The sequence below is a fragment of the Nomascus leucogenys genome, chromosome 7b (genome assembly GCF_006542625.1).
Source record: "Nomascus leucogenys isolate Asia chromosome 7b, Asia_NLE_v1, whole genome shotgun sequence".
NCBI lineage: Eukaryota > Metazoa > Chordata > Mammalia > Primates > Hylobatidae > Nomascus > Nomascus leucogenys.
In genome coordinates, this window is record NC_044387.1 from 8,911,489 (window position 1) to 8,936,652 (window position 25,164).

The window sequence follows — 25,164 nt, forward strand, 5'->3', positions numbered from 1 at the left end:
GAGTAGCTGGGACTACAGGAGCCCGCCAACATGCCCGGCTAATTTTTTGTATTTTTTTTAGTAGAGACGGGGTTTCACCATGTTAGCCAGGATGGTCTCGATCTCCTGACCTCGTGATCCGCCCGCCTCGGCCTCCCAAAGTGCTGGGATTACAGGCTTGAACCACCGCGCCCAGCCTCCTATTTTTTATTATTATTTTTTTGAGACGAAGTCTCGCTCTGTCGCCCAGGCTGGAGTGCAGTGACGCAATCTCGACTCACTGCAAGCTCCGCCTCCCTGGTTCACGCCATTCTCCTGCCTCAGCCTCCAGAGTAGCTGGGACTACAGGCGCCTGCCACCACGCCTGGCTAATTTTTTGTATTTTTTTAGTAGAGATGGGGTTTTACCATGTTAGTCAGGATGGTCTCTATCTCCTGACCTTGTGATCCACCCGCCTCGGCCTCCCAAAGTAATGGGATTACAGACGTGAGCCACAACGCCCAGCCCCTATTTTTATTTTTTTTGAGACAGAGTTTCACTCTGTCGCCCAGACTGGAGTGCAGCGTTGCAATTTCGGCTCACTGTAGCCTCTGCCTCCCGGGTTCAAGCAATTCTCGTGCCTCAGCCTCCCGAGCAGCTGAGACTACAGGTGCATGCCACCACAGACTCAGCTAATTTTTGCATTTTTTAGTAGAGATGGGGTTTTGCCACGTTGGCCAGGGTGGTCTCGAACTCCTTACCTCAAGTGATCTGCCCACCTCAGCCTCCCAAAGTGTTGGGATTACAGGCGTGAGCCACCACACCTGGCCAAATTATGGTATATTTAAAATGAGCTATAGGCCAGGCACAGTGGCTCACACCTGTAATCCCAGCACTTTGGGAGGCCGAGGTGGGTGGATCACCTAAGGCCAGGAGTTCAAGACCAGCCTGGCCAACATGGTGAAACACTGTCTCTACTAAAAATACAAAAATTAGCCTGGTGTGGTGGCGCACACGCCTGTAGTCCCAGCTGCTTGGGAGGCTGAGATGGGAGAATAGCCTGAACCGGGGTGTCAGAGGTTGCAGTGAGCCAAGATTGAGTCACTGCACTCCAGCCTGCGTGACACAGCGAGACTCTGTCTCAATAAATAAATAAATAAATACATGTATATGCACTATCGTTACAGCAATACAAGAAATCAGATAGGCCAGGCGCAGTGGCTCACGCCTGTAATCCCAGCACTTTGGGAGGCCGAGGCGGGCGGATCACGAGGTCAGGAGATCGAGACCATCCTGGCTAACACAGTGAAACCCCCTCTCTACTAAAAATACAAAAAATTGGCCGGGCGTGGTGGCAGGCGACTGTGGTCCCAGCTACTCGGGAGGCTGAGGCAGGAGAATGGCGTGAACCCAGGAGGCGGAGCTTGCAGTGAGCCCAGATCGCACCACTGCACTTCAGCCTGGGCGACAGAGCGAGACTATGTCTTCAAAAAAAAAAAAATAATAATCAGATACAGTCTGGGCATGGAGGCTTATGACTATAAACCTAGAACTTTGGGAGGCCAAGGCTGGGGGGAATCGCTTGAGGCCAAGAGTTTGAGACCAGCCTGATCAACATAGCAAGACCCTGTCTCTGCAAAAAATTAAAAAATTATTGGGAGTTGGTAGCACTTGTAGTCCCAGCTACTGAGGTAGCTGAAGCAGGAGGATCACTTGAGCCCGGGAGTTTGAGATTACAGTGAGCTACGATGATCTCACTACTGCACTCCAGCCTGTATCTATTAAAAAATTAAAAAACACATATATTTCATTAGGAAATAAAGATTGAAAGATACTTGAAAGAAAAATACAGCTGTGCGCGGTGGCTCACGCTTGAAATCTCAGCACTTTGGGAGGCCGAGGCGGGCGGATCACGAGGTCAGGAGATCGAGACCACGGTGAAACCCCGTCTCTACTAAAAATACAAAAAAAAATTAGCCGGGCGTGGTGGTGGGCGCCTGTAGTCCCAGCTACCCAGAGAGGCTGAGGCAGGAGAATGGCGTGAACCCGGGAGGCGGAGCTTGCAGTGAGCCGAGATCGCGCCACTGCACTTCAGCCTGGGTGACAGAGCGAGACTCCGTCTCAAAAAAAAAAAAAAAAAAAAAAAATACAAAAATGTCAAAATGTTGGTAGTGGTTGTGTTAGGGTGGTAGATTATAGCAAATTTTTTTCTTTTTTATATTTCCTATGTTTCTCACTTTTTTTTTTTTTTTGAGACAGAGTCTCGCTCTGTCGCCCAGGCTGGAATGCAGTGGCGCCATCTCGGCTCACTGCAAGCTCCACCTCCCAGGTTCGCGCCATTCTGCTGCCTCAGTCTCCCTGTAGCTGGGACTACAGGCGACCGCCATCACGCCCGGCTAATTTTTTGTATTTCTTTTTTGTAGAGACGGGGTTTCACCGTGTTAGCCAGGATGGTCTCGATCTCCTGACATCGTGATCCGCCCACCTCGGCCTCCCAAAGTGCTGGGATTACAGGCTTGAGACACCGCGCCCGGCCGTTTCTCATTTTTAATAAAAACATTCAAAATTTTTCTACCCGGGAGTTAAATTAACCAGTATGAAGATGATATGTACCCCTAGTTCTCCTCCTTTGTTTTATGTGTTACTGTGTTGCCTGAACATACACTCCCAAACGTGGAGGCTACAGTGAGAGAATCACTTTCCTGTAACTGTGTTGCTTGCGTTTATTCTTTGGTTGCTGTAGTTATTGTAGGGTGGAGGCATTTTTACATTGAGGTCCTGGAATGGTAACACTACTTTCCTGGATGAGAAGGGTCTCACCTGAACCACTTAAGATGACAAAAAATACCCATGGTCATGGCCATTTATCAGGGCCCGAAAGATGTCAAACTACCAGTGTCCAGAAAAAACTTAGGGCAGACTACAGTAAGATCTGAATATAAGAGCCTAGGGTAGCTCTGCAAAGTTCAAAGGAAGAAAAGAATTTCAGAATTATCTGGGAGGAGAAGGGCAGGCCACCAAACAGCAAGTCCATCCAGCAGAGATAGGCAGGGAAGGTCTTCCTTCCACACACCGAATGGCACTACATGCTGAAGTCACTTACCACTTGCTTCAAGGTTCTCTTCTTGTTCTTCTTCTGCTTCTTCATCACCCTCGGTTTTGTAATATGACTCCCACCCTGACATGTTGGCTACTGCTCACTAGGCGAAAGACGTTAAAGTTAGTAACAGGCAAATTTAAACCGAAAAAATACCGACCTCTAGGTTCTTGTGAGATCTGTTCTAAAAGCTTGGTTAGTAATGAGGAATGTGGACAGTAAATCCTGCTGCCTCGAAAGCTCGGCAGTCGGACTGCATGTAAATGCGCATGGGGGCCATCCCAGTAGCCGCCTCATCGCATCTATACCTCACGTTTCAGGGCCCGCGGCGGCCCGCGGAAGCCAGATCCCTGAGGTCCCGCCCCCGACGCCATTTAGACGGTGAGGGATTCCCGCTCCGGGATTCTGTGCTGACTAACGGACCCCCTCGTCCTCAATACCGCCCAAAAACCTCCCCAAATTCCTCAATCACGCCCAATGAGGTCTCAAACGCAGACGGGCCTCAAGCGCAGGCGGGCCGCAAGCGCAGGCGGGCCTCAAACGCAGGCGGGCCTCAAACGCGAGGTGCCGCCTCCTTCGCGAGGAAGGAGCGTGGTCTCGAGTCTGTCGCTGCTCCTCGGATTCGCACACTTAAGGCTAACGCTAACCCTCTAGCAAGGCTATGGGGGCGCGCGAGACCGAATGGGCGAAGCAGGACGAGGCCAGGCCTAGCTGGCGAACAACACAAATGGATAACGGCCCGCTTACCTTTGGCGCAGGGAAGCGACCAACTTGGACAGAAGACGAGAATCCACGCATGCGCAGGCCCTGTACTCGGTCCCAATCAACGCCCCCTACGTCATCACGCATGTGCGCCCTATATCGCGTCAGGCTGGCACGCACACTCCCCAACCAGCTTCTACCTATGTCCCTGACGAAAGCCAACCCATCAGCGAGAGCCCCGCCCCCTTCGGCAAAGCCCCGCCCCTTCTGCACGACAGGACGGTAAGCACATGCGCAGAATTGCATCCCTGCCCCCGCCCCCTCTTCCGTGTGGGCCCTCCCTGTCCCCTCTCTGTCACCTCACAGTAGTCGTTGCCGGTATCGGGTGTGGGGGCGCGAGCAGCGCAGGGCGGCCTCTCCCCCACCCCTCAGCCCGGGCCCGGGCTCGGTCCCCCCGTCTCCCTCCGCTTCGCACTCCCGTCGGGTACGAGGGCCGTCGTGGCCGCCGTCGCCACGGGTCCCAATGGAGCCGCCGAATCTCTATCCGGTGAAGCTCTACGTGTACGACCTGTCCAAAGGCCTGGCCCGGCGGCTCAGCCCCATCATGCTGGGTGAGGGGGAAGGGGCCAGGTGGGCAGGAGGGAGGGAGCCAGGCCAGAGGGTGGCGGCTGGCTGAGGTGGGGAGACTTGGGCCACGACTCACGGGGAGACACATGGCCCAGAGGATGGAAGAAAAGCCGAGTGGAGAAGAGAGTGTTCCGAAGTTTGGGCCATCTGAGCCCCGCCTTAGCCTCGCAGATACCATCCTCACGTTTGAATTCAAGGGGAAGGGATGGAGGAGTCATGCCTCCACCTTGCAGGGGGCTCGGGCAGAAACCGAGCCCTCGAGAGCCCCTTCGACGAGGGTGTGGGGTAAAACAGAGCTGGATCCCGGCGGGTTCCCTGCCTCGCTCGGGTAGCCCGGTGCACTCCTGCCTCCTTGGCGCGGTGTAGGAAAGGTGAGGATGCCTGCCGCGCGGTGCCCCTGGTGGTGACAGAGACACTGCGGAGGTCGGGTGGCCCTCGGAGAACCTTGCCTCAATGCCAAAAGGAAGCTTCCTTTGCAGTCCCAGGGATAGGTGGGATGGGGGAGATAGAGCTGCCTAGGGACCCAACCATCGCCCCCAGGTAGGTCAAGTCAGGACAAGAGGAGCCCCGAACTCCAGAATTCACCAAGGGGTCTTCTCCCCACAGTTTCTAAGTTAATTGCTTTTGCTCAAATGGCAAGAAAGCAGTCTTGGGGGAAGTTTGGATGAGGTCGTGTGAATAAGGATTAGTAAAGAAAGTATTTCGGTTGTGCTCCATTAAACTACTTAACTGGGAGGAGAAAAACCAGCCCTCATTCAGTGACGATCACACCTCATTTCAACTTAAATACAGGAATGTCTTGTGTAACACAGGAATTGTCAGGTTTGTAATTTCGGGTAACAATGAGCAGGAAAGAATTCAAATAATTGAAAATTGAAGCTTTGACAGCATCCATTTGAATGGCTAGTTTTTCCTGGCTTCTGTGGAGACATTCGCGAATGATTTAGTTCATCTCTGTGAGACGAGGGGGAAGAGGTCAAGTAAGCGAGGCAACTTTTGAGGGCATCCTTCAATGTCCTTGAGTTTCTAATATGTCGTAGTGAATTGAACTTAATCTCACAACCGTGGGCCCATGAGTTGTTTCTATATTTGGCTTCACATCAAAATCATCTAGGGTGCTTGTTAAAAATGCAGATACCCTCATTTCCAACATATATTGTTAAATGAGATTAGAAAAAAACAAGGTTAGAGCAGCTCTTTAAATATGCAAATCAAAGGATATATATGTGCTTGCTTAGGCAAATAATTATCCGTAAGGATACACAAGAAATTGATAACAGCAGTAGCTTATGGAAAGGGGAACTTGATGCCAGGGGAACAGGAGTAGAAGAAAACTGCTGTAAACTCTTTCTTACCTCTGGACCTGTGTATTCCATGCACATAATATCTATTTAAAATGAGAAAATTTTAATTATATGGATTCTAGAGCTTTACTTCACAAATACTAAATCAGAATCTCCTGGAGTTTTAGTCCAAAAATCTGTATTTTTAATGAGCTTATCGGCTAATTCTTATGTAGCCAACCCATTATTTGACAGGGGTTTGGGCCTAGATAACCAGTTGTTAAAATGATTAAGGCACATCTGAAAGCAAAACTTACAAAGTCACTGAGGAAGCTGTTACTCATTAATAGATTACATCAGTCAAGTGTTTTTGTTTTTTTTTTTTTGAGACGGAATCTCGCTCTGTCGCCCAGGCTGGAGTGCAGTGGTGCCATCTAGGCTCACTGCAAGCTCCGCCTCCCAGGTTCACGCCATTCTTCTGCCTCAGCCTCCCGAGTAGCTGGGACTACAGGCGCCCACCACCACACCCGACTAATTTTTTGTATTTTTAGTATAGATGGGGTTTCACTGTGTTAGCCAGGATGGTCTCGATCTCCCGACCTTGTGATCCGCCCACCTTGGCCTCCCAAAGTGCTGGGATTATAGGGGTGAGCCACCATGCCCAGCCCACATCAGTCAAGTTTTAACTAAACGTCTTGGAATGGAGCCATTTGTTTGTTTTTTTATCATAGTGAGGAATCAGATATTTCCTATACCCCAAGTAAAACCTCCCCCTTTACACTGGGTATTTTTTATCCTATTACCTAATAATTATTGGGCAGCTGAAAGGGGCCTTAGGAGTCATTATTTCATTCATTCAGCAGATATTTATTGAGCGTCTGCTGTATGCTAGTCAACGTGTTAAGGTAAATGAGGTTGATATAATGAAAAATGATGTTCGTTGCCATCATTGCCATCATGAAGCTATCTAATGGGGAAGACATTAAAAATAAATACATAAACAAATAATTAGTTACAAATTGCATAAGTGCCTTCTGCACAGGAAGCACACTGGGTGCTGTGATAGAAAATAACAAGAGAGACCTTTTTTTTTATTTTGAGATGAGTCTTGCTCTGTTGCCCAGGCTGGAGTGCAGTGGGGTGATCTCAGCTCACTGCAACCTGTCTCCCAGGTTCAAGTGATTCTCCTGCCTCAGCCTCCAGAGTAGCTGGGATTACAGGTGCATGCCACCACACCTGGCTAATTTTTATATTTTTAGTAGAGACGGGGTTTCACCATGTTTGCCAGGGTGGTCTTGAACTCCTGACCTCAAGTGATCCGCCCGCCTCAGCCTCCCAAGGGAGTGCTAGGATTACAGGCGTGAGCCACTGCACCCAGTGAAGAGACCTATTTTAAATAAGGGTATCAAGGGTAGTGACTTTGAAACTGGGAATTTAGGATGAGGACGAAGTAGCCACGGAGGGTAATAAGGGAGTTACAGTGTTCCAAATAGGAGAAAGATCAACCTGCCAAAGCCCTGAGACAGGAAAGAGTCTGGCCTGATACTGGAAATGAAAGAAGGCTTTTGTGGAGTGTAGTGGGTGAAGGGGAAAGTGCTATAACTGAAGATGGAGTAATAGACCTGCCCCCTTCCCACTCCCTGCCCTTTTATATAGATGTGAAGTCCTGGAAGGCCTCAGCCAAACATGGGAACATCACCCATTCATTGGGCACATCAGATTCTGATCTGAGGAAATCACCTTGTTTGCTAATCTACTTCTCTCTTCTCTACCTCTTTTTTCCATATTGCTTTTATACCTTCTGCAAAATTAATGAAGAAAGAGTTAGCAAAGCTAGTAGTCATTACTTTCTAGAGTTGAAAACTTAAGGAAAATAGGCATGGTCTTACTGGTTCATCCCATTCAGACACCACTAATCTTGAAGTTGGGTATGTCCCAGTTCTATAAGTAGCCATATATTGATTTCCCATTCCTAAATATATTTGAACCTTTAAAAAATCAATTTGTTTCCTGATTTTTATGATGAATTCTAAAAGTATATTAATAGCCAGTATTTATTGAGAGCTTACCATGTGTCAGACCCTTTTTTTCTGAGTACTTTGCGTGCATTATAATCCTCACCACAACTTTGAGATAGGTCCTGTTATTGCCTCCATTTTCTTGATTGAGGAACCTGAGAAGTAGAGTGTTAAGGAATTTGCCCCAGGTCCCAGAGCTACTAGGTGGTAGAGCTGGGTTATGAACACAGGCAGTCTGACTTCCAGAGCTCGCGTTCTCTGTCATTTTGAGATACCACCTCTAATGTGTAATACGTTCCTTTATAATTGAAGTAAAGTAGATGCCTTCCTGAAGTTTGTAAAGGCATCCTTTGCCAAATGTTTCAAATTTGGATGAGAAAAAAAGCTGGGTTCAATGTGTATGTGCCACTTATAATCTAGATTTATGATCATGCCTCTTAGCCTCCATTTTCCCAAATTAAATCCATGTGATCTCATCTGTAGTACCCTCTCAGGCTTCAGTTATGTCAGTTCTCCAATGGGAGACCTCATCTAGCTCTGTCGCAGTTCAGGATTGGACTAGATAAAGCCCAAGGTAATTCGCCTTTCCTGAAGCAATGTAAATTCCGTAGTTTTACCCTGTCCTGTTTTCAGCCTCCTAGAATTGCCTCAAGTGAAGGCATTACTGTTCTATAGCTTTTCATTCACTATGAAAAATGGTCCCAAAATTATCTTCAGCATTCTAATTGAGCAGATAGCCTCATTGCACTTTTTTCATAGTCACTGATTGCCTAAAATAATTAGCTATTATAATTGTCCTTCAGTTCCTCCTCTTAATAATTTTGGCTGCTCTTTAAGTTTCTTGACCTCTTTTTGTGCCAGAGTACATGCAGAAGTGTGTGTGTGTGTTTTAATTGTGGTAAGAAGTACTTTGTATTTGTTTATTATTTTCTGATCGGAAGTTTCGTGTACGTGCATCACGTTTTTCTTTACAAGCCCATTTCAAAACTGTTTTCAGATTTAAAGATTTGGAGACATAGAATATGTACATTTCTTGGCAGAATGCATTCTAATGAATATTAGAGATTTTACACTATACTCAATTCTTTACTTCATTTTGTAGTACAAATAGTAATGAAATAAAAGATATGATGTGAACTCTGTCCTCCAGGAGTTTTTCTTTTTTGAGGCCGAGTTTCACTCTTGTTGCCCAGGCTGGAGTGTAATGACACGATCTCGGCTCACTGCAACCTCCGCCTCCTGGGTTCAAGCAGTTCTCCTGCCTCAGCCTCCCAAGGAGCTGGGATTACAGACATGTGCCACCATACCTGGCTAATTTTTCTATTTTTAATAGAGACTGGGTTTCACCATGTTGGTCGGGCTGGTCTCGAACTCCTGATCTCAGGCGATCCACCTGCCTTAGCCTCCCAAAATGCTGAACAAACCCCCCTCCCAAAGTAAGGCATGAGCCACCATGCCCAGTACAGGAGTTTTTCTTAAAATATTATTTTCCTTTAAATAATGAAGATAACTTTTGATAACAATATAAAACAGATTATGATTAGGTGCCAAAGTGAGTGAGTGGTGCAGGAACTATGTTAGGCTTTGAAATAAGAGAGGCCATGGTGAGCTGAGCATGTCAGAAAGGCTTTGGCAAGAGCCTGGAGCTCCTGGAGGGCAAGGACTCTGTCCCCTTCCTTTATGTCCCCAGTGGCCTGTTGGAGCAGGTGTTCAGTAAGTATTGATTATAGAAATGATTGAGACTTGAACTTAAGCTTGAAGATTAAGTAAAATGTATTCAAATCTGAGAGAGGTTTTTTCTGTTTTAATGCCATCTATTGTGCTTTGTTTTTGATTTTTGTTCACTGTGTGAACTGTTTTATACTCATCTAATGAATTAATTTAATAATCATGCAATTTCTTTAAGGCAAAATGGAAAGGAATATGGCTTACAAGGCCCTATGTGATTCTGCTTTTTTAAATTTTATTTATTTATTTATTTATTTTGAGACAGAGTCTTGCTGTGTGCCCAGGCTGGAGTGCAGTGGTGCGTGCCTCCCAGGTTCACGCCATTCTCCTGCCTCAACCTGCCGAGTAGCTGGGATTACAGGCACCCACCACCATGCCCGGCTAATTTTTTTTTTTTTTTTTTTTTTTTTTTTGTATTTTTAGTAGACGGGGTTTCACCGTGTTAGCCAGGATGGTCTCGATCTCCTGACCTCGTGATCCTTCCGCCTCGGCCTCCCAAAGTGCTGGGATTACAGGCTTGAGCCACCGCGCCCGGCCTGTATTTTTTTTTAGAAGAGACGGGGTTTCACCATGTTAGCCAGGATAGACTCGATCTCCTGACCTCGTGATCCGCCTGCCTCGGCCTCCAAAAGTGCTGGGATTACAGGCGTGAGCCACTGCACCCGGCCTGACCAGTGGTTTTCAAATGCTCTTTAGCTGTGAAACTTTTCCTTGAAATGAAATCTTCTGCAGATATGCATGTGGAAAACAGGTGAAAAGGAACTTGTTAAAACAAAAAAAACAAGGCTGGGTGAGGTGGCTTATGCCTGTAATCCCAGCACTCTGGGAGGCCAAGGGGAGGGTGGATCACCTGAGGTCAGGAGTTTAAGACCAGCCTGGCCAAGATGGTGAAACCCCATCTCTACTAAAAACACAAAAATTAACTGGGCATGGTGGCAGGTGCCTGTAATCCCAGCTACTTGGGAGGCTGGGGCAGGAGAATCACTTGAACTCAGAGGGCAGAGGTTGCAGTGAGCCGAGATCATGCCACTGCACTTCAGCCTGGGTGATAGAGTGATACTCCATCTCAAAAAAAAAAAGGATGTAGGCCAAGTGCAGTAGCTCACGCCTATAATCCCAGCTACTTGGGAGGCTGAGGCAGGAGAATTGCTTGAACCCAGGAGACGGAGGTTGCAGTGAGCCAAGATCACGCCACTGCACTCCAGCCTGGGAAACAAAGTGAGACTCTGTCTCAAAAGGAAAAAAGAAAGGATGTAAATTCACTCAATTCATTTTTAATGTTATTGTTGGCTCCAAGTGTTTGGTGGATGAATGAATAAGTGAAATGATGAGGCCGGGCGCGGTGGCTCACGCTTGTAATCCCAGCACTTTGGGAGGCCGAGGTGGGCGGATCACGAGGTCAGGAGATCGAGACCACGGTGAAACCCCGTCTCTACTAAAAATACAAAAAATTAGCCGGGCGTGGTGGCGGGCGCCTGTAGTCCCAGCTACTCGGAGAGGCTGAGGCAGGAGAATGGCGTGAACCTGGGAGGCAGAGCTTGCAGTGAGCCAAGATCGCGCCACTGCACTCCAGCCTGGGTGGCAGAGCGAGACTCCGTCTCAAAAAAAAAAAAAAAAAAAAAAAAAAAGAATGAATAGGCTGGGTGCAGTGGTTAACACCTGTAATCCCTGCACTTTGGGAGGCTGAGGCGGGTAGATCACAAAGTCAGGAGTTTGAGACCAGCCTGGCCAGCATGGAGAAACCCCGTCTCTACTAAAAATACAAAAAATTAGCTGGGCATGGTGGCGCACTCCTGTAATCCCAGCTACTCGGGAGGCTGAGGCAGGAGAATTGCTTGAACCCGGGAGGTGGGCGTTGTAGTGAGCCATGATTGCACCGCTGCACCCCAGCCTGGGCAACAGAGCGAAACTCCGTCTTAAAAAAAAAAAGAGAATGAATAAATAAGGGGATCTTTTTTCTATAATCCCTATCTCCACTCTATGAATGGATGAGATCCTAAGTGTACCTTGATGCAGTTGAATAGGAAGTGTGGCGTGTAGCTTACAGGCAAATTCAGTGATGATACAAAGGATATAAAGGAGAATAAAGTAGGGTTTATATCCTGCAACTTTTGAGTTGTTTTTCAGGTGTAAAATAACTGAGGCCGCTCTCCAAAAACCTGTTTAGTAGGAATGGGTTTGAGCTGATTATACATCCATACCTGCCAGCTGTACTCCTGGGTCAGTGAGCATGCGCATCTGAGAAGACAGCAGTAGACTGGGAGTGCAGTATGCCAGGGTGGCAGAGTCATTTCAATAACAAGCCAGGCAGCCCAGATTGGGGTTAGGAACTTTGTCCTCGATAGCACTGTGTGTCAACCAACAGAGCTAACTAAACAGAACAGCTCATCTCAACAGATGTTCATGTCACATCTCAGGTCCAGGTCCTTTGCTAGGTGCTGGAGTTACAAAGATGCATAAGAAACTGTCCTGGTTATTGAGGCAACCGTAGTCTAACTGGGGAGAAGGACACGTGAATAGTTTCAATACCAGGGTACTATGAGAACAGCTATAAAACTTTCAAATTATAAACCCTAGAAGAAATGAGTTAGCCTTTATTGGGCATGTATTATGTCCCAGACCCTGTGTTAGGCATGTGTCATGTATCATCTCCTTTAATCCTGGAAATGTTATGAGGCAAGCACTGTTATTATGCTTTTTTTTACAGAATAGGAAACTGTAGTTTAAACAGTGCATCCAATAGAACTTTCTGCAGTGATGGAAATGTTCTAGATCTGCACTGTCCAATAAGTAACCACTAGTCACATGTGGCTATTGAATACCTAAAATGTGGTTAGTGGAACTGAGGGACTGAATTTGTGCATTTATTTAATTTAAATAGCCACATGTGGTCAGTGGCTACCATATTGGACAGCTCAGGCTTAGTGTTCTCAGCCTCTGCAGTGTTCTCTGTGATCTGGTCCTCCATTACCTCTGGTCATCTTCTACTTCCCCTCCTCACCCATTCTAGCTTCACTGGCCTCCTTACAGGCCTTCAGATAAACCTGGCATGTCATTGCCCCTGCATCCCTCTTTCCCTTGCCTCCTTTAAATCTTGGCTCAAAGTTGGGCCTGGTGGCGCACGCCTGGAGGTGGGAGGATCACTTCAGCCCAGGAGTTCAAGTCCAGGCTTGACAACATAGGGAGACCCCATCTCAAAAAAAAAAAAAAAAAAAAATAGGCCTGGGTGGTACACATATAGTCTCAGCAACTGGGAAGCTGAAGTGGGAGGATCACTTGAGCCTGGGAGGTCAAGGCTGCAGTGAGCTTTGATCGCGTTACTGCACTCCAGCCTGAGTAGCAGAGCAAGACCCCGTCTCAAAAAAAAAAAAAAAAAAAAAAAAACTTCACTCAAATGTCATATTCTCAAAGAGGCCCACCCTGATCATCCCTGAAACTCCCTTAACCTACTCTTTTTTTTTTTTTTTTTTTTTTTGAGACAAGAGTTTTGTTCTTGTCACCCAGACTGGAGTGCAGTGGTGCAATCGCGGCTCACTGCAATACCTCCCGGGTTCAAGTGATTCTTCTGTCTCAGCCTCCCAAGTAGCTGGAATTACAGGTGTGTGCCACCATGCCTGGCTAATTTTTGTACTTTTAGTAGAGATGGGGTTTCACCATGTTGGCCAGGCTGGTCTCGAACTCCTGACCTCAGGTGATCCGCCCGCCTTTGCCTCCCAAAGTGCTCGGATTACAGGCGTGAGCCACTACACCCAGACCCCCTTAACCTACTCTTGTTCGTTCTGTATCATTCACTATTGCTAACATGTTATGACTTATTATCATTATTATTATTGACTGTCCCCTCCCCCCACCTAGAAAGTGTCATGAAGGAGGTTTTTGTTTACTGATGTATCCCTAGTGCCAAGGATAGTGCCTGGAAGGTGGTAGTCACTCAATAAACATTAGTTCACAGTTTCAGCCAGTAAGATTCATACCCAACCTGTCTACACCAGAACCTGTGTTCTTATTCACTATACTGTACTTCCTCCTTGTAAATGTAGCATTCCTCACAAAGTAAATGAGAAAAGCTTCATTTGAAAGGAACAGGGGCCAGGCGCGGTAGCTCACGCCTGTAATCCCGGCACTTTGGGAGGCCGAGGCGGGCGGATCACGAGGTCAGGAGTTCAAGACCAGCCTGGCCAACATGGTGAAACCCCATGTCTACTAAAAATAGAAAAATTAGCCAGGCGTGGTGGTGAGTGCCTGTAGTCCCAGCTACTTAGGAGGCTGAGGCAGGAGAATCACTTGAACCTGGGAGGTGGAGGTTGCAGTGAGCCAAGATCACGCCATCGTACTCCAGCCTGGGCGACAGAGCGAGACTCCGTCTCAGAAAAAAAAAAAAAAAAAAAAAAGAAAGGAACAGGTAAGAGAAAGCAGGTATCCTTAATCTTCTCTCCAGTTTCACTGAATTATTAAATGTCTTCAAGTAAATAAACAAATTGCAGCCTTTTAAACAGCTGATTTATAAATGACAGTTCAGAAGGGCACATCAGCTCTATTTAAAATGCAGTGTTAGGCCACATAGAGTGGCTCACACCTGTAATCCCAGTACTTTGGGAGGCTGAGGAGGGCAGATCTCCTGAGGTCAGGAGTTCGAGACCAGCCTGGGCAACATGGTGAAACCCAATCTCTACTAAAAATACAGAAATTAGCTGGGCATGGTGGCGCACACCTGTAATCCCAGCCTGTACTTGGGAGGCTGAGGCACCAGAATCACTTGAGCCCAGGAGGCGGAGGTTGCAGTGAGCCAAGATCGTGCCACTGCACTCCAACCTGGACAATAGAGTGAGACTCTGTCTCAAGAAAAGGAATGTTAGTCTCCCCATTTTACATATAGTAAACAGGAAAGAGGAGATTTAGTATCTTATAGCCCAGTGGAACCCAGGGTTTGAAGATGCTTGTCCTAAATGGATTACCACTCCCCCTTTGGCATCCAGTCTGGTTCTCATCAACCACTGTGAAATTTCACCTCAGTTTGGATAAGGTCAGAACCTGCCTCACATTCTCTAGGGTGCTATCCCCAGAAACCCCTGGCTAGGATCCCTCTATCCACTTGTGTTCTTTTTTTTTTTTTTTGAGATGGAGTTTTGCTCTTTTCACCCAGGCTGGAGTACAATGGCGCCATCTCAGCTCATCGCAACCTCCGCCTCCTGGGTTCAAGTGATTCTCCTGCCTCAGCCTCCCAAGTAGCTGGGATTACATGCGCCTGCCACCACGCCCAGCTAATTTTTGTATTTTTAGTATAGACGGGGTTTCATCATGTTGGCCAGGCTGATCTCAAACTCCTGACCTCAGGTGATCCACCACGCCCGGCCCACTTGTAGTCTTCCAGGCCAGAGCAGCAGATCTCTTGGTGAAACGCAGACTGATCTCTGGAATTGGAACAGAGGCAGAAGTACTCCGCTACATTTCATTTTCTTGTTATTCCATTTAGCCTGGGAACACTAACAGCAAAGAATGGAATTTTACATGTAAAATAGATATAGCATTTCATATTAATTTGCTGGATGTTGAAATCTGTTCTTAGATTTTACTTACCAATACTGAAGTAGAATTTTTTTTTTTTTTGAGACAGAGTCTCACCCAGTCGCCCAGGCTGGAGTACAGTGGCATGATCTCAGCTCACTGCAACCTCCGCATCCCACATTCAAACGATTTTCCTGCCTCAGCCTCCTGAGTAGCTGGGATTACAGGTGCCTGCCACCATACCCGGCTAATTTTTGTGTTTTTAATAGAGACAGGGTTTCACCATGTTGGTCAGGCTGGTCTTGAACTCCTGACCTGTGATCCGCCTGCCTCAGCCTCTCAAAGTGCTGAGCCACCATACCTGGTCTTTTTTTTTTTTTTTTTTTTTTTTTTTTTTTTTTTTTAAGATAGAGATTCACTCTTGTCGCCCAGGCTGGAGTGCAATGGCGCAATCTCGGCTCACTGCAACCTCTGCCTCCTGGGTTCAGGTGATTCTCCTGCCTCAGCCTCCTGAGTAGCTGGGACTATAGGCATGCACTACCATGCCCGGCTAATTTTGTATTTTTAGTAGAAACGGGGTTGTTGACCAGGCTGGTCTCAAACTCCTGACCTCATGTGATCTGCCCGCCTTGGCCTCCCAAAGTGCTGGGATTACAGGCGTGAGCCACCACACCTGGCCTATTTTTTATTTTATTTGAGACAGAGTCTCATTCTGTTGCCCAGGCTAGAGTACAGTGGCGCAATCTTGGCTCACTGCCTCCCAAGTTCAAGCAATTCTCGTGCCTCAGCCTCCTGAGTAGCTGGGACTACAGGCACATGCCACCACACCCAGAGAGTTTTTTTTATTTTATTTTTAGTAAAGACAGGGTTTCTCTGTTGGCCAGGCTGGTCTTGAACTCCTGGCTTCAAGTAATCCGCCTGCCTCAGCCTCCCAAAGTGCGGGGATTACAGGGGTGGGCCACTGTGACATGTCTGAAGTAAAGTTTATTTTTATCTTGTGGAAGTCTTTACCCTTTTCCCCAAGGAGGTCATCGTACCTAATAAGAGCTTCCATTTATCAGACATCTGTATATCACATACTGTGAAGCATTCTACACATTAACATTACCAGTCACAGCAACTCCAAATTGGAGAAACAGACTTAAACAGGCTGGGTAAACTTGCCCAAGATCCACCACTAGGAAGTGGAAAATCCAGGATCTGAACCCATGTGGTCCCCTTAACTATCTCTGAGGATGCTATGCCGAGTGTGTGGTGGCTCATGCCTGTAATCCTAGCACTTTGGGAGGCTGAGGCAGGTGGATCACTTGAGGCGAAGAGTTTGAGACCAGCCTGGCCAACATGGCAAAATCCTGTCTCTACTAAAAATACAAAAATTAGCTGGGCTTGGTGGTGCATGCCTGTAATCCCAGCTACTTGGGAAGCTGAGGCATGAAAATCACTTGAACCCAGGGGGCAGAGGTTGCAATGAGCCGAGATCACGTCACTTCACTTCAGCCTGGGCAACAGAGAGACTCTGTCTCTAAAAAAAAGAAAGTCACAGGGCAAACAGCGAAGGTAGCAGTTAACAATCAGTAATCTCCTATGTCGCCATGTGAAGTGATAAGCAGGAGTGAGTGAGTGATGTTTGCTGACACTCCACATCTTTCAATGCCCTTCCTCTGCCTCCTGAGCACTGCTGTAGAGTATCTCCCATGGACTCTTGTGATTGTGATGAGCTCCTTACCCTGGTCTGCTTGGTCTGCTCTCTTCCCTCCAATTCATCTGCTATCCCACAACTACAGTTATCTTTTCCGAACATGGATCTGATCAAGGCACTCTCCAGCCTCACAGCCTCTTTGAGTCCAGCCCTGCCCGCTTTGCTGGCCATCCTGTTGGCTGCTCCTCCCCTTGGCACCATCACTGCCACCTTTCTTCACTCTGCCCTGCAGGCTTTAGACTTCACAGCCATGCATGTGCACGTCTTGTTCTCTCCCACAGAAATGTCCATCCCTGCCCTTACTTGTCATTGGTAATGGAAGCTCACAAAAGTAGTTTATTATATTTAGCACCTTATTTTTACCACTATGATACAGCGTATTAACATTTTGTTTTAGTTAATTATTTGTGTGTCTCAGTCCATTTGACTTTGAGCTTCTCAAAGGCAGGAATGTGATATGTTCCTATTTGCATTTCCACACCTAACATTGTTTCTGGCACATAGAGGTAGAATAACAGTGCCTTATTTAAATGGATAGCATTTACAAAGTTTTATCCTATCAGTTTCTGAAGGATTTCACCTCAACGAAGAAATGAGTAATAACATTCATTGTATTACTGTAGTCTTACTGTACGTGAGACAGAGAAGTTAAAAAGGCATAGCTGAATTGACCCCAAAGAGGAAAGAATAGCAGACATAAAACTGGGGTACCTTTATACTAGTGTTTTTAATCTTGCATTCTGATAAAAGACTCTCATTACTTTTCAACTTACTTACACTTAAACTCTGTCACAACCTAAAGACCTTACTGGAGGGGACTTGCATTCCTAGAAAGTCCCTCAAAAGGTTTATGACAGGTTACCCTGGGTTTAAGTGATGTCGTGAATTTACCAAGGCTGAGGGGCCACTTATTCTAGTCCCAAGTGGCTAAATCTCTTCTTCTCTCCACAGGGAAACAACTGGAAGGCATCTGGTAAGTTGGGTGGGTCTCCTTACTTTGACTAGTTTTGAAACAAGGCAGCACTATGCATTTCAGGTTCTAGTCTGTGGCTTCCAGCAAGAAACCTATCTCTCCATGCTATAAATCTTCAAGCCCTAAAGCAGTGCTTCTCTTCAGGAGTTCTTTTGCTCTCTCACCCTGGGACATTTGGCCATGTCCAGAGATATTTTTGGTGTCATACAGGGAGGAGGATGCTACTGGCATCTTGTGGATAGAGGCAGGGATGCTACTCAACAGCCTAGAATGCACAGGACAGCCCCGCACAACAAAGAACTACCCAGCCTCAAATGTCAATAGTGCCAAGATTGAGAAGCCCTGATCTGTGGTATTTATCATAGTCATACCTTTGGTTTGTTGGTTTTATAAGACTGGTCCCCACAGTCCTATCCTTGGGCAGAAATTATTCTCATTGCATTATGGTGTTTGCTTTTTCTCAAAGTTTAAGTTTTCTGGCTCACTGTGTCTCTCTCTGTGTGACAGGCACACATCCATAGTTGTGCACAAGGATGAGTTCTTCTTCGGCAGTGGTGGTATCTCCAGCTGCCCCCCGGTAAGTGTCTTCCCCTACACTCTGTCCTGCAGTCTCAGGTTCCTGGGGGCTCCTGTAGACCAGTAGCTTTGCTTCTACTGTGGACTTCTGGCATTGTTCCTCAAAGCCGCCTGAAGACTCGGCTCAATAAAACCTTTCCCAGACACCTCAGCCAGTTCCCCTCCTCTCTGTTCCCATGGCACGTGTGGGTCCTTCTGTCTCACAGAGAGCATGTTATTGTGAAATGAGCTGTTTCTGGTTCTCCACAGGGAACTGTGTAAGCTCCTTGCGAGCTGAGACCTTCCATCTCCATCCCCTGCACAGTGTCCGGCTCATCCTAGGAACGCAACTGATGTTAAGCTGAATGATGGGGGCTCTGAGAAGCATCAAGAGTTGCCCAAACTTAAACAGCCAATAAGTGACACCAGTCCTAGAACCCAGGATTATCACACTAAAGCCCACACCCTTTTCCGAAAATTTCTTTTTTTTTTTTTTTTTTTTGAGATGAAGTCTCACTCCGTCGCCCAGACTGAAGTACAGTGGCGCGATCTCGGCTCACTACAAGCTCCGCCTCCCCGGTTCGCGCCATTCTCCTGCCTCAGCCTCCTGAGTAGCTTGGATTATAGGTGCCCGCCACTACACCCAGCTAATTTTTTGTATATTTTAGTATACACGGTGTTTCAGCATGTTGGCCAGGCTGATCTCAAACTCCTGACCTCGTGATTAGCCCTCCTCGGCTTCCCATAGTGCTGGGATTACAGGCGTGAGCCACAGCACCCGGCCTTTTCCAAAAATTTCTATCAGCTATCCAAGTGTTGTCACAGTAGGTGCTCAAGCAATGGCCAAGCAGCCATTCATTTTGGTTGTGTGTTTGTTTTTGCTATATCCTACAGGAAGGATTTTTTTTTCTTGAGATAGGGTCTTGCTCTGTCACCCAGGCCAGAAATGCAGTGGCACAGTCTTGCTTACTGCAGCCTCCACCTCTCAGGCTCAATGAATCCTCCCACCTCAGCCACCTGAGTAGCTAGGACTCAGCACCAACAAGCCCTGCTATTTTTTTCTATTTTTTTAGAGATAGGATCTCCCTATGTTGCCCAGACTGATCTCAAACTCCTGGGCTCAAGCAATCCCCTGCATAAGCCAGAATTCTCCCATTGCTTTTAGAATAAAAGCCAGAAAGCTCAGCATGGCCTCCCAGGACCTACCTGATCTGGTCTCTGACTCTGACTCTGGCCAGCCTTTTAGGTTGTTCCCTCCCAACCCTCACTCTCTTCTCATTGTTTGAACACACCATAGACATTGAAACCTGCACTCTGACATCAGTACACCTTCTTGATCCTTCACCTGGTTATGCCTCTCCATCCTTCAGATTTGAGTTGTGTCACTTTCTCAGGCAAGTTTTCCCTGACCCCTCAGACCGGGAAGGTCTCCTGTCATAATGTACTGTTGGCATTCTGTACTTTTCCAGCATGCCCTTAATTGCAGCTCATAATTATATACTGGTTTATGGGATTTTTCAGTCTCCCTTCCCTGCTAGACTAAGCTTCTTAAGGGCAAGAATCTCATCTATTTTGTCCACACCACAGCCCCAGTGCCTAGCATAAGGCCTGACACACAATAAGTTCTCAATCCATATTTGTTATATGAGTGAATAAGAGGGGTCAAAGAGTGACCTTTTAGTTTCTTACAACTCTGAGATAATTGTTCTCTGCCTACCATGGTTATCTTGCTCACCATGCTTTCCTCAGTGCCCAAAACAATGTCAGCTATGTAGGAGGTGCTCAGTGGCTATGAATGAATGATCTTTTCGGGGAGATCTGCTCTGGAGTGTTATCCCTTCCCAGATTTGTTCTCCCTGCTGATCCCGTTGCTTCCCCAGTGGCTGGTTTCCCCACTCAACCTCAGTCTCTCCTTCAGTCTTCTCTGGCAGTCTGTTAACCACATGGCTGAGGGTTTTCTGTAGGCCTTTTGGGAGCCATTAACTCCCTTGCCCTATGATGGTGATAGGGCAAGGATTAAGCTCGCAGATCCAAAAAGAATTGAATTATGGAAATATCTGCCAGCCTGCCAGATTTCTCACATCGTTTTTCCATTATAACATGGGATATCAAGTATGTCATAAGAAAAATTGACTGCATACTTTATGCAAATAGGCATGGAGAGATGGCCTGCGAAGTGTGAGCCATTTCTATCGTCCTGTTCTGTCCTCATGATGAGACATACTGGGGACAAAAGTAGACTTCAGATTCTGGGTTTCTCTTTCTCAGCTGAGTAAGTGGACAGCATCAGGAGTCAGAGCTGCAAGAGAATCAGCTTCCCAGGCCCCCCCCCACCCCAGAAACAAGAAGTCCGACTCCTAACCATGCTGCCAGCACATGGCAATGAAAAGTGACCAGAAAGCTCTAAGCCAAGCTTGTCCAACCTGCAGCCTGTGAGCCATATGCAGCCCAGGACAGCTTTGAAAGTGGCCTGACATGAATTTGTAAAGTTTCTTAAAACATGAGCTTTTTTTTTTTTTAAGCTCATCAGCTATCATTAGCGTTAGTGTATTTTGTGTGTGACCCAAGACCATTCTTCTTCCCAGTGTGCCTCAGGGAAGCCAAAGGAGTGGACACCCATGCTTCTAAGCCATTGCATCCTTGATACAAATAGCGAATAGCATTCTTCATCTGCCCAGGGTGCTCTGCAAGTTAAATATGAAGTCAGGCTGGGCACAGTAGCTCACACCTGTGATCTCAGCACTTTGGGAGGCTGAGGTGGGTGGATCACTTAAAGGTCAGGAGTTTGAGACCAGCCTGACCAACATGGTGAAACCCCATATCTACTAAAAATACAAAAAATTATCTGGGCATGGTGGCAGGCACCTGTAATCTCAGCTACTTGGGAGGCTGAGGCAAGAGAATCACTTGAACCCGGGAGGCGGAGGTTGCAGTGAGCTGAGATTGTACTCCAGCCTGGGTGACGAGAGAAACTCCGTCTCAAAAAAAAAAAAAAAAAAGTCAGAACAGAGTGTTTGTGGTCTACTGTGGGAAGCCACATTAAAACATTCAGTGGAGATGGTAATTTAATACTTTCTTTGGGTTGGCTCTTTTAGGGAGGGACATTGCTTGGGCCCCCAGACTCTGTGGTTGATGTGGGGAGTACAGAAGTCACAGAAGAAATCTTTCTGGAGTACCTCTCCTCCCTGGGGGAGTCGCTGTTCCGGTGAGTGGAGACGGGTGGTGGTTAGTTGTGTCTGTCTCCCCAACTAGATAATAACCCTTTGAGGCAGCTGCCATGTCATATCATCCTTATCACTCAGCACAAGGCCTGGCCCAGTTTTTTGCTGAATTAACATGAAGAAAAGGCAGTTATGCTACAAAAAGCTCTAAGTTGTTCTGATACAGATATTCCTTCAAACATACTTTCTGCTGAAATTTTTAGAGGAAATAAGGGCTTTTCATTCCTTCTGATTAAAATCAGCAAGTGCTGTTCTCAACCTGTATTGGCCAAGTTTGCAGAAGGAAAAACAGGGTTTGCAGAAGGGTTGGGATGAAATACAAACTTGAGCATATTTTCTCTTAAAGAGGCTTTAGTCAGTTTCAGTAAGGGGGTAAACTCTAACACCAGAGCTCTGCTTTCGTGAATGTAAAGATTCTCCTGAAACTGTGTAGGAGCCACGTCTTTTCAATTTCTCCTTCCCTTAAAAATCAGTTATTAATGGCCAGAATGGCAAATAAGCAGTGCTTTTCTGGTGTATGAGAGGGGGGAAATCGCAGTCCTCACACTGAGCTGTGCTCACCATTCCACTGCCTAGCTTGAGTTATTCCACATAGATGCTTGCTGGTTTCTCATATATGTTCTGCAAACCTTTCAATGTACAGAGGTGAGGCCTACAACCTCTTTGAACACAACTGTAACACCTTCAGCAACGAAGTGGCACAGTTCCTGACTGGGCGGAAGATTCCTTCTTACATCACAGACCTGCCATCTGAAGTTCTCTCCACGTAAGTGTGGCCTCTGTCCCTGCCCCTGCCTTGGCCAACCTTGAAAATCCCCATTCACCGTCAGTGCCCTTCTTCTGGCCCCCATCTGCCCTCCCAACCAGGTGGGCCTGCCCTGATGGCAGGTTCTAACACAGAAGGCTGCCATTCTCTCCACCCACTGATGCGCACCTGTATTACCTCCACCTTCAGAGCTAGACCAGCTCTGCCCTGGCTTAAGTGCAACCACAGAACTTAGAAACCCACTTGATACTGGCTTCAGTACTTGCACAAAATTCTGGCGTCTGTCCTTCCCATTGTACTCGAAGCATGCCACTCCCCAGAAGCACCCAGTTAAAATGCAGTATTAGACAAGCAGAGAGGGGGTGAGAAAAGTAGTAGGGGGGCTTGTTTTGTAGCTGTTGATTTGCCTGTCTTCCACTGCACCATGAGCTCTTTGACTCCCTCAACGACTATGTTCTACTTGCCCTCATGTATTACAGCACAGTCTTCAACAGATGTTTTCTTCAAGAACACTCTGCAGCCCTTTCTCTCCTCATGTGGCCCAAGCCTTGGAAAAGCCTTGCAGGCCATCATCCAAGCAGTATACCCCGAAAGGACACAACACCCGCAAAGCCATCTTACCTCCTCCCTCCCCTTGCCGTTGATTGCATTCAGGCAGCCTCTGCTCGTTCCAGGACCGTGTCTATTTGCTTATTCTGACTCAGTTTCTCCTGAACTATGGCCTTATTTAACAGAGATCCTGGCAGGTTTCGCAGGCCCAGCAAGGTGGGCTGTTTTTTATACCTGAGGAAGCACCTCCCAGGAAGAGTTTGCATAGGAAACAAGGCTGCTGTGGCAGGCTGGTGAGGAGCCCCAGTCTGCCAGCCCTGGCCCTGCCTTCCTATCATTCGATGAGTTTGCAGTCCCACAGCTCTGCTGAGGCATCTAGGTTATGGGGCCCTGACCAAACTGGAGTAGCCAGAATGTTCTTGCTGTTATTATTTGATGGGTGGAGTTCCTGGAATTGTCTGAATTAGGGTTGATATTTCTAGGTTTAATCTGTCTATACTTTGGAGTACTTCATTCCTTTAAACTTGGAGATGATTTTCAAAAATGGCAGTATCCACTAAAGAAAAAGCCAGTGACTTAAAAGTTTTTGGGCAACCTTATTTATGGTTGTCGTAATCATGGAAAATCTCCAAACTCCAGTATTTGTAGTGTTTTTTCCATCTGTTACTATGAGAGCAAACTAGGAGCCCTTTAGAAAGGCATTAATGGCATAAGCCCAGAGGCTTATGCCTGTAATCCCAGCACTTTGGGAGGCCGAGGCAGGCAGATCACTAGGTCAGGAGTTCGAGACCAGCCAGGCCAACATGGTGAAACCCCATCTGTACTAAAAATAAAAAATTAGCCAGGCATGGTGGCACACGCCTGTAATCCCAGCTACTTAGGAGGCTGAGGCAGGAGAATTGCTTGAACCTGGGAGGCAGAGGTTGCAGTGAGCCGAGATCAAGCCATTGCACTCCAGCTCTAGGCTAGAGGTAGACTGTCTCGGGGTGAAAGAAAAGCATTAATACTGGCAACCTAGCATTTGTCATTTTTCCTGAATATTCCCTGTATTCCCTGGCAGACCTCTGTTCCTGAAAAAATCCAGTTATTTGCTGTCCTCACCCCTTTGTCTTCTTTTTCATATCCTTCTTCTTTTGCCTCAATTTCCTTGCTTAAATTTGATCTTTTCCTTGCTCACAAGAATTAAAGACACAAGCACATAGAGCACAGAAAGTTCTAGTTCTCTGTATGTAGCCAGCCTACTCAAACCACAGCTAACCAGGCTCTAGAGGTGAGGCCCTGAGGAGGGAACCCCAGGAATAAAAATACAGAGCAGGCTATTTCGGAGATGCCCTCCAAGAACACTGGTGTGTGAGGCAGGTGGGAAACTTGAGTGAGGTGACGAAGTGCTCTTTCCTTCTCTGATGGTGCTGCTGCTGCTGCCACCAGCGCCCACTCCTCCTCCCTACCTGTGGGCAGTGCAGGGTGTGTGACGGCAGGCCACATCCCAGAGCCAACCCCTCTCATGTCTCTGTTTCCTTGCAGGCCTTTTGGACAGGCACTTCGGCCCCTCCTGGACTCCATTCAGATCCAGCCTCCGGGAGGGAGCTCCGTGGGCAGACCCAACGGCCAGAGCTAACAGGACTGCCTGGGACCGCCCTGCCTCACCAGGGTTTTCCTTTTTAAACAAAACAAACCCTACCAGATTTCTATTTTATAATTTTACATCAGAGCTAACAACCAGGGGACGGCTTTTTAAATTTCCCAGGGAAGGAGACCGTCAGGCCGCATGTAGACAATGCTGCTAAGAAACAGAACAAAATGCCACCCCTTCTAATAGTATTATACTAATTTATTAAGGCTGTCTTGTCTGTGCGTTCACTTTGGACGCTGTTTCCTAAGCGTCCTCCACACTGGAGAAAGGGAGGGGCTTTGTTTAAACAGAAAGCGAGTCAGTTTGTGGAAGCCCCAACCTAGAACTCTTTCCAGAGAATACTCACGCTCTACCCAAGTTGCCAACACCTGTGGGACCCAGGTGAGTTTTAGAACATCCGTGACCCGGAAACAGTTACTCTAGTGTTAAATGAACCAAAGGATTTGGTGCACATGGGACCAGTTTCAGGATGACTAACCTAACCTAAGTGAGCTCTTTAGCCACAACCCTCCTCACCTTTCCTCCCTTACCCCAAGCAAGGCCAGTGCTGGAGCAGCCATTGCCTCAGGATCAAGGGAGTAACAGCAAGTATCAGGCCGGAGAAAACAGGATAAAGCCATTCCTCCTTCTACCTAGATGGACTGCCAATCTTCTGCCATCAATTTTGGGAAACCTGCCTTGGTGCCCCCGAGGCTGCTTTTCCTCAGCATAGCTGACATGTCATAGTGGATGAGGTCTGGGCGGGAGCAGTAGAAGCCGAGGCCTTTTTTCTGCAAGTAATGATGTAGGTTATTTGCAGTCTCTGTAACCACCATCCAGGCCAGTATGCAGTATTTAGCTGGGGACCAAG

At 47.1% G+C, this 25,164-nt stretch overlaps 2 protein-coding genes across 2 annotated transcripts in view; one reads left to right on the forward strand and one right to left on the reverse strand.

The window, feature by feature from the left end:
• XRCC6 (X-ray repair cross complementing 6) overlaps positions 1–3,985 on the reverse strand; it is a 43,908-nt gene extending 39,923 nt beyond the window's left edge. The window contains exons 1-2 of the mRNA XM_030815461.1: positions 3,803–3,985; positions 3,062–3,158 (exon numbers count right to left, since the gene is read on the reverse strand). Coding sequence (XP_030671321.1) covers positions 3,062–3,143 — 82 coding nt within the window. The 5' untranslated portion in view covers positions 3,144–3,158; positions 3,803–3,985. The remainder of the gene's footprint in view (positions 1–3,061; positions 3,159–3,802) is intronic.
• A 94-nt stretch (positions 3,986–4,079) lies between these two features.
• On the forward strand, positions 4,080–24,524 carry DESI1 (desumoylating isopeptidase 1). The gene is made up of 6 exons (XM_003264814.4): positions 4,080–4,368; positions 17,569–17,590; positions 18,098–18,167; positions 21,241–21,350; positions 22,010–22,132; positions 24,206–24,524. Exons 1-6 carry the CDS (start codon positions 4,281–4,283, stop codon positions 24,297–24,299), a joined length of 507 nt encoding a protein of 168 aa, XP_003264862.1. The 5' UTR covers positions 4,080–4,280; the 3' UTR covers positions 24,300–24,524.
• The last annotated feature ends 640 nt before the right edge of the window (positions 24,525–25,164 follow it).